The sequence below is a fragment of the Primulina tabacum genome, chromosome 9 (genome assembly GCF_025594145.1).
Source record: "Primulina tabacum isolate GXHZ01 chromosome 9, ASM2559414v2, whole genome shotgun sequence".
Taxonomy (NCBI): Eukaryota; Viridiplantae; Streptophyta; class Magnoliopsida; order Lamiales; family Gesneriaceae; genus Primulina; species Primulina tabacum.
The window spans coordinates 18,916,953-18,926,229 of NC_134558.1; the positions used below are offsets into that span (position 1 = coordinate 18,916,953).

General features: G+C 36.9%; 1 protein-coding gene across 2 annotated transcripts; it reads right to left on the bottom strand.

The window, feature by feature from the left end:
* Positions 1-1,141: 1,141 nt before the first annotated feature.
* On the bottom strand, positions 1,142-8,901 carry LOC142554954 (serine/threonine-protein kinase RUNKEL-like). 2 transcript variants are annotated; one of them, XR_012822286.1, is made up of 12 exons: positions 8,742-8,901; positions 8,548-8,637; positions 8,368-8,420; positions 8,091-8,166; positions 7,294-7,355; positions 7,133-7,211; positions 6,987-7,046; positions 5,169-6,836; positions 4,091-4,960; positions 2,187-3,306; positions 2,011-2,075; positions 1,142-1,278 (listed from the first exon to the last, which is right to left on the bottom strand). XR_012822286.1 is itself a non-coding variant. In XM_075665560.1 (11 exons), exons 1-10 carry the CDS (start codon positions 8,787-8,789, stop codon positions 2,203-2,205), a joined length of 4,110 nt encoding a protein of 1,369 aa, XP_075521675.1. In that variant the 5' UTR covers positions 8,790-8,901; the 3' UTR covers positions 1,149-1,278; positions 2,187-2,202. The 2 variants fall into 2 exon arrangements, 1 of the variants encoding a protein (XP_075521675.1); XM_075665560.1 differs by lacking the exon at positions 2,011-2,075 and having other exon boundaries at positions 1,149-1,278.
* Between the last annotated feature and the right edge of the window lie 376 nt (positions 8,902-9,277).

The following is a 9,277-nucleotide window of genomic DNA, read 5'->3' on the forward strand; positions in this document are numbered from 1 at the left end:
AGATCCGATCTTGCGAAAAGTGAAAATATAATAATTTTCAAATTATATGTTTATTTTTATAAACTTAAAGAAACATAAAGGGTAATATAATAGGCATTTCTTCTCAAATAATATATCAAAACAAAATAAATATTTAAATAATATAATATAATAACCAATATCTTATATTACTAAATGGTGGCTTCTGTTGGCGCAAATCAAATAGAGTGGGAAAGCTAATTATTGTACAAAGCAACGAGAGACAGCTTATAGTGCAATACAGTCACCTGATACAATCATGTGCACTTTGAAGATTCGTTGCGGAGATTTACAAAACTGTCCTTTTTCACGACCCACTTTATGCATAAACAATAGCCTCCAGCTAAGTAATCAGCAAAGTTACGACAAAATTAATCAACTGGAAAGGGGAAGACCCTTTTTTCCTTTGGGCTTTGAGCAAACTTTTAAATCTTCACAACAATTTTTACTTGAAAAGAGATGAATTTATGTTACATAGGGAGTTGAGAGCTTTACTCTCATTTCTATAATATATTCGTGCCGAACATCTCATCTCAAAAAAAAATAAAATTAGATCCTTCACTACTTATTTTATTTTTCAGATATCTATGTCATACAAATATATTGAGAATAGAAATCTCGATATAGCATAAACTCACTCACTGAAAAGGCAATTCTTACCGTGCATAGTGTACAAGGGATTTGAAGTTTTAGTATCAAGTAACCAAGCAAAGAAAATAGAGAAATTCATGCAGTCAATCTTGAACTCAATGCATTTCAACTAAACTTACTCCATTGTAGCAATATCATATCACACAAATCATCATATACTCTAAAATTAATGGGAAAGGTATGCATAACACTTTAAGATAGCAATGAATGTTGAGAAAAATGATGTATAGTTTCATATCATGAAAACCAGAAATGATGCAACAGCCAAGCAACTATAAAAAGCTTTGACTATATTTTGCGACTCTGAAGAAGAATCTTGCAACGGACTTGACGGCGCAAAGGCCGAAACAGGGACTTTGGAGCCTGTTGTATCTGGATTCAGACTTCGTGTGGAGGGAATTGTTGGTAAGGATGATTTAGCCGGAGAATGGGCCGTGCCGCCGGGAGAAGGTAATAGAGGGGCAATGTCTGGAGGCAATTCAGCATCTGGAGAAACTGGTGGAGGATATGGCAGAACAGCTGGTGCAGATGAAATAGTAGGTGCTCCTAAGCTTACCAGACTAGAGTGTGCCTGTGTAGATGAGGCCATGACGAACATTGTGATGGATGCTGCAAGAAAGTGAAAATAAGCCATTTTTCTAATGATTGTGGAATAAGATGAATCACACTCCAAAAGAAATCAGTAAGTTATGGGAAATGTGCAATGAACTTGACGGATGTTTTTGCTATGATTTGGGGAAAGGAGAATGGTGTGAAATCAATATGGGATAAAGTGCCACAAGAAGTTGTTATGATTGGCTAGTGATGAATATTATATGTAATGGATTGCAAGTGGTGTGCATGTGGGGAGAGGTTAAGCTTGTTTGCTAGTGTCATAATAATTATTGAATATTTGAGTCACAAATGTTATTTTAACACCAATCATTTCTACTAAAACAAGGCTCTAAAAGTAAGTATACTTCCTACTTTTATCCGAATGCTCTTATTCATGCTTTTACTTGCATTTTTACTTGGTGGTGTCCTACTTGCAATTACCGAGAGCAAAAGTGGTTTTACCAGCAAGGAATTTCAAGATAAAGCATATCTTCATAAAGTTTTCTAAAGCAGATAGGATAAGACGATTTTGATTCTCTTTATTAGCACAAAACAACAGTTATAGTACAGGTTCATTTCAGAGACATCAACATTGAAAAAATAATAAGTTATATTACAGAGAAACACCACATAAAAAAAAAAAATTGGATTGCAAATTTTGAGTCCATGAACGATGCATGGAACAGTTGAGGGTTCCGCGATTGATATAAACATAGGTACAGTAACACAAAGAAAACATGGACAGACTTGGAGGCAGTGCGATTGATGCACATCCAGGGGCATCATTCCTATTTATTTCCTTGTTTTGATTCCTATAAAAAAGCAAATCGCGTATTTCAGATATAAAATGTGCAATGGAAGGTCCTTGTGATTTGGAGGCAAAGATGAAGATTTGTCAAAACAGCAGTACGTGTGAACGTTACCAATGAGAACTCGTAGCTAGCGAGGCATCCTCAGCAACTCCAAGGTCGCCAGAAAAGCGGCATCAGCAATTTTACGTATGCTTGAACTTCTTAAATGTGATACAAGAGCTTCTATCTTAGCTAATTCCGATGTACAGACAGAAAGTATCATTGAATGTGTCAGATACAGTCGAATGGCAAAACCAAGACTCTGTAAAATTCGTTCTACCACCAAGTGGGCAATGCCATTACTCCTGGAGTCAAGGACCATGGAGACCTTGGAGAGATTCATCATCAAATTCATGGTAGCTTCTCTTGGGGCTGCCTGGAACAACAAAGTTATACACTCGGAGGACAAATCTGAAATATTCGATTCACTGGACTTGCTCAATTCTAGCAAGACTCCTACATTGCCACCGAAGTCCATTATATCTTTTATGCATTCCTGCTGGTCTGTGGCACTCTCACTAGAGTTATCAGATAAGAGTGTGGGTTCCCTCGAATAGACAGAGACCTTCTTTGAGTTTACAGAACGTAAAAGCAGTGCCCTACAAAGATAAAGAGTCGGTTCTATGAAATCTTCCATCTCCTTGGCATGTACGAACTCTAAAAGGTTTCCAATCTTTCGTACCACTTTTAATTGAGAGAGGATCTTGATTTCTAGTTCTGGAGCAGATGCTAAAGCTAGACAGAGCATTACATTGCTTACATTGATAGTCGAAAAGTCACCAAGCAAAAAATCAAAGCACTGTGAAACTGCTTTCATGTGAAGAATGTCAGAGATTTTAATGTGATTGGACTCGATAAGCATCACGAGAAGTTTCTGAGCGTACATTGGAATGGGATCTTCATCCACAATCAAAGCTGGGTAGAGAGGGAGAAAATAGCCGTTTGATATTGACTTCAACTCTTCTGACGACTTTTTAGCCTCTGATGCGTCATTCAGTATAAAAACCATGACATCAAAGAAAATCTTCAAGCATAAAAATCTAGCATCTCCATCTTTGTTTCCTTTGTATATAGCAGTCAGACTGGGCAGAACCTGATGGAGGAAAATGATGGGATAATTTTCGAATGCTGATGGCTCTTCTGTGATTGATTCTAGAACTCGCAAAAGAGTTATCTGAAAGTCATCTCTACCCTGAAATTATACAAGAAATTGGACCTTATTTTACAAGATAGAACCTAGTCATGTATCAGAAAGCAAACACAAACACGGTCAACAAAAATGCGATAAAGATGACCCCTTTCAGGAAAATTGCAATAATAATTACCACAAAAAGCTCGTAATGCTTTTCAAAAGGGACGATACTGCAGTTTAAGATTAACCCACTCAACTATCGACATACAAACATTTAGAGTTTTAAGTAACATTGTGTGACATTCTAAAAGAGATGTTCATAAATGCATATTGGTGACATGAGCAAAGACGAGCCTGTGCAAAAAAGAAGAAGATTAACTTGAGTTAAACCTAAATGCAATGTGGGGGATTTCCCTTTCATGCAAATGTATTATGTTGCTAGTATAGCGGAAGAAAACATATAACGAAGAAGATATGTGCAGTAAGAAATTTGGACGAAAATACACATAGACCAGCAAACATTCTGTTCATACAAGACTTCAAATTGAGTAAAAACAAAAAAACAAAACGTTTGGGAGATGAAAATAAGCGTTTTCTACTTTTCTGCAAAAAATCTAATGTATGGTTAGGATAGGCCTACAATTAGGGTTTTTTAAATGTAGATTTAACTTTATCAAGCTTAGAAATAAAGTTTTAAACATTTTCATTAATTCACAAATGGAATACATCCAATCAATCAACTATATTCAAAAAAGTAATGGTACACAAAAACAAGAATTATGGATTCATAAAAGTTGATATGCATAATATAAAACGGACAACAGCTTCAGTTTGACTCATGTACCTGGAAAGGTGTCTCGGTCAGTTTAAGAAGATTTGCCACCTGCTGCAAGACCTGCTGAGTGACCATTGAATGCTTGAATAAAGAACTCCCTAAAAGATGAAGAACCACAGGGAAGAAATGAATACTGTTCTTTGCAGAATTTCGACTGTTGTGACCAATAACTTGTCCATGACGTCTGCCACCCATAAGTTGCTGAACATCTCCTGTTATAGTTTCAAGCAGACCTGGTACTATAGATGCCACAGCTTGCACAAAAGCATCAAGACAATGTCTCAAATAATTATCTTTCTCTTTTGAAAGCCTATCAACAGCTGATATAATTCTTGCATTGCAAAAAATATGTGGGAGCCATCTCTTTCCAATTTTACATAGTAAAGCCACAAAAACCAGTATCTTTCCCTTCAGAACTTCACTTCCCTGCTCAATAAGAGAGAACAGTTTCGGAAGAAGATTCTTATCTTCCATCATGGGAAGAAATTGACGTCCAACATTTGTCACCAAATGATTACTAAGCATCGCCATGTTTAGAATGTTCAAACTGATTTGCTGTTCTCGTTGATTTCCCTTCAAAAGGCTCGAGATGATGTCCTTAATGGGGAGTTTCTCCAGAACTTGTTGCATGCTGGAAGGGCTAAAACGAACCAATCGAACCAAACACGATCCTGCTGTGAGCTTCATGTTTTCTTGTTTCCCCGGAGCCCTAAATATGTAGCAGAGATTGCTAATTACATCCTGGCTGGTGAAACGAATCGCCCAGTAGCCACCATGACTAGAGATGTTCTCTACTGTTCTTAAAGCATAAAGCTGGGTTAGATCATCCTCCCCTTTCCGCAAAACTGATGCAATAAAAGTGATTAAAGAACTTGGAACCTGCCCAAAGATTGAGAAAACTACCATAAAAAACATTACACAAACCAACATATAAACAAGTAAACAAGAACAGTACGGAAATCTGCACTCGCTATGCATAAAGAACAACATAAATATATTATCAAATCAATTATACGATGGCAAAATAATTAAATATCCATATTTGATCGACAATTTCCAAGTTCATTGCTGGTTGAGAAAAGCCAACCTGCCATCCAGAAGAGGGCCGGTTGTCTTTTGATGGAGATTCCTGGGGCTTGTTATCCATTGCATGATCACTAAGAGTGGATATGTAAAAGAGCAACTCACCCAAAGCAGCCATAGAGAATCTTCTTACTTTTTCCTGCCTATCTCGAAGGCCATCAGTTAAAGCACCTAGAATTCCAGAATTTGGCAAGTCATCGCCAATAAAAGTTGAATGGCGAATCAAAAGGCCTATAAGGGATGAGAGTTGTACACGCAGAGATGAAGCTTTGGACTGCCTAAGCATTTTGACAAGAACTAGCATTATGGGACCATTTGTTAAAACATTGGCAGCATCAACATTACTACTTAACCCCTCGAGGTACCTGATAACACCTTGCTTCTCACCTAAAGCCGCATTACCACTCAATATACTCACAATTCCATTACACAAAGAATCCAGTTTCTCTTTAGGCATTTTCGTGAAATCAGATGATGGAATTACATCAAATGGAAGGGAAGGAATTGCATCTGATCCTTTATCGTGTTTTCTGCTTGGCATAACTGGTCTTACTGAGAGATCAGATGGGTGCCAGAATGCTTCTGATAGATCTGTAGATGATTTTGTAGCATTAAAATCTAGAGCATTCGCCGAAACATCTTTAATCCGTGAAGCCTTCTGCTGAGTATTAGCACTGGGTGGGGTAGCTGCCACATGGCTCACTTCAATGTGCTCAGAAGACAATTCCTGTTCTTGGGTTTTTGAATCTTCTGAAAGAAGGGTGTATACCACATTTGAAGCATCTGACTGGCTCACTAGGTTATCCGTCTCTTCTGGTTTCTCCTCAAGCGTGCTTGGAGTCGATAAGTTCTCATCAACAGTGCATGATGTGTTCTCAGATCCCTCTATTTCATCAGGCCCCTCATCTTCAGTGTTCTCATTAAAATCGAGTTCCATGTCATTGTTTTCAATTTTGACTTCTGCATCATTGTTAGAGCTACTAGGTAATGGCCTCCGGTAATTCTCCTTTTCATTTTCTCTCTGCAAATTACCTTTAGCGATTCTTGAAAGTCGCAGAAGATTCAAGCCTCCAATATTATTTGACAGGGTCTTGTGCTTGCCGTCAGGAATTCTGCTTGTAGGATTTGTATGAGTTTTACGATTGCTCGTTACGCCTTTGACAGGTGTTTCTTCTCCTTTTGCCCTAAGATTAGAATTTTCATCTTGTTTAGCGGAGCCTCTTGAATTTTTTCCACAAGTTTTATTTGGAGTTTTGTTCCGAATTGGTTTATCGCCATTGCGTTCTGTAAGATGTGGCTCAGAAGACACCTCAATCATGTTAGCAAAAGCCGGTTGAGGAGGTAATGCCAGTGGAGAAAATTTTGTCCTCCAAAAAGCATGACTGCAAAGTTCGGGCCACTGCATCCTTTCCGCTGGATCTTTGGTCAACAAAGAATTTATCAAATTTTCAAATGCACGGGTTGGAGTTCCAGGAAGAGCAGGAGTTGCATCCAAAAGGATTGACTTTGCCAACTGAGTGAATTCTTTGCCAACAAATGGAGGCCTTCCAGTATAGCATTCGTATAGCACACAACCAAGAGCCCAGAAATCAGAAGCATATGAGTGAACCCCTCCATCTTGGAATAATTCGGGAGCCATGTAACATGGGGCTCCACGTTTTGCTTGTGGTAACTACACATGCAAAAACATGACTAGAAGATTAGAATGAAAAATGGAAAACATTACTGAGATTACAAATGGCAATTTCAGTATCCTTATCCAACAAGCCATATCAGTCGGCCATACTTCTGATAGTGAGAAAATACTAATTAAACATCCCACCTGAGGGGACGGTGCCAGTGATATATCACTCAGTTTTCTAGCCAAACCAAAATCGCACAACTGCATCACAGAATGTTTAAGTGAGCGCATTGTCAGATTATAAAACGACTACCACAATCCAATGTGGTGGAAGATAAAGATAACACCTTTGTGTGTCCATTTTCGTCAAGAAGTATGTTTGATGGTTTTAAGTCACAATAAATGATTCCCTTCGAATGTAAGTACCTGGAATTTGAGGTCATTATTAATGATAGAAACATTTAATAAAAATTACTAAGCAGTAAGATTCGGTAAACGGGACTCTTACTGTAGACCTAGAACAAGGTCATGAGCCAGATCATGTATAGAATCTTCTGGAAGCTTACCATCCTGCTTGTCAGCAATTATATAATTGTTAAGTAGACAAAAGCTAGGAAAAAATCCAAGAAAATAGTTTCATATTGGCAATAAAAGTTAAAAGGGTTCAACGGTCCAATAATGACAACAGGTGACCATAAAATTCAATTATTTGGTAATTATGCTTTTAAAAAGTAAAAAACACCATTTTGAAATTAGGTTTGAGTTCAAGCACTATTATAACATAATAGGCTTGAGTTCATAAAGCCAACAAGTTGAGATATGCTCATGAGTAAAACTACAAATTCATGCTCAATAATGAAACTGTGGCATGAGAGAACATACATGTAGTAACCATTATGATTCTCATATGTAAGTTGTAACTAACAATCTGTACACAGATAGACTTGGTATACCTATGTCATTGAGTATTCGAGCTTGTAAGCTTAAAATACAAAGTTTTTGAGTTTAAATCACTGAATATTTAAACCTGCTTTTAACAAAACATACTAAGAGAGCAGATTGAGTTGTATTTATCACAAGACATCCTTCTAAAGTTGCGAACAGGACAGAATTCAAGCTGTTTAAGAGAGGGAAAAAAAAACTCAAGGGAAAAAAACAGCAAGCTTATAGCAAGATCATCCAAATTCGTATTTATATGTTTAGTGTTCGAAACAAAGGGCATAATTAAGATTTATAATCAGAAACATCATCGAAGCATGGTGACATTCAAGTTATGTCATCAATGAGTTGTTAAAACTAAATCACCTGTTGCAATAAAGTCATTAGATCTCCTCCCACACAATACTCCAGAACTAACCACAAATGTGCTGATGTTTCATACCTACATTATCATTTAGCGAGAAGATTATGTAAGAAAAATTGATGAGAGTACAAGAATGTAAGCATCTAACTGCAAAAAATTGATGAGAGCACAAGAATGTAAGCATCTAACTGCAGACTATAGTGGAGCATGAAAGCCAATGTGCGTTCACTCTACAAAATGAAAGATCGTTGTATGTCTTCAGATAGAAGCAGAACTTACCAGGAGTAGAACTTTAGCACATTGGAGTGATCCAGTGTGTGGAGAATCCGAACCTGTCACCAAGGAAAAAATGCACGAAATTGGTAGCAGGTCATTTGCTCGAAATAAGAACTTACAGTCACCAATTGAAGTCAAATCTAAATTACATGAAGTGCAGAAACAGTTTGCAAGTGTACTTACTTCTTGCAGAACTTTCGTTCTGTTCGATTTATCCACGCTTTTAATCGCAAAATACTCGATCGTCTTCTTCTTCCGTCCTTTATATACCGTCTGACACCACACATGGATTCAAGCAAATAAATCAGACACATGAAACGAACACCTAACAATTGGGATTTTTCAACGAGATCGATTACAAATCAAAGTGAAATTACCGAATATTTTCCACGGCCAATCGCTTCATAAATGTGATAGTGATTCATGCTGCCACTTCTCCAAATCCAGAACAATTTTTTTTTTTTTTTTTTTTTTTTTGAGCTGACCTCCGAAAGAGAGACGGAGAAACGTGTGAGCGGGAAGAAGAGAAGGGGATAAATTGAAATTCAAATTTGCGTGAAATGAAATCGGGATCAGCTGGGCCAACGGGTCCTGCTACGATATAAAAGCTTCATCGGCGAGGACAATTTTTAGCCCGAGAAAATATTTTTTTTATTCATTAAATTTTCAAAAAATTTTGGTTCTTTTAATCTATTTATTATCAAAATATTCAATTTTAATCGAGAAACAAAGATTGGAGGATGGTTAAAACTGATGTAAACAAAAATTTGGCGATTTTTTTATTTTCAATGAAAATCAATTTATTAAAAATATGTTAACGTAAAATGAAAATCTAACATATCAAATAAAATTTATAAGTTATATGCATGTCACTGTAATAATTCAAAGATTGTGACGGAAAAAATGTGTTGTC

Bases quoted from the DNA above. Each gene is read 5' to 3' on its own strand.
- LOC142554954 (XM_075665560.1), bottom strand. From the start codon at position 8,789: ATGAATCACTATCACATTTATGAAGCGATTGGCCGTGGAAAATATTCG. The intron at 8,421-8,547 runs GTAAGTACACTT...CCTTGGTGACAG, and splicing joins GAACGAAAGTTCTGCAAGAA to GTTCGGATTCTCCACACACT. The intron at 6,837-6,986 runs GTGGGATGTTTA...TTGCATGTGTAG, and splicing joins CACTGGCACCGTCCCCTCAG to TTACCACAAGCAAAACGTGG.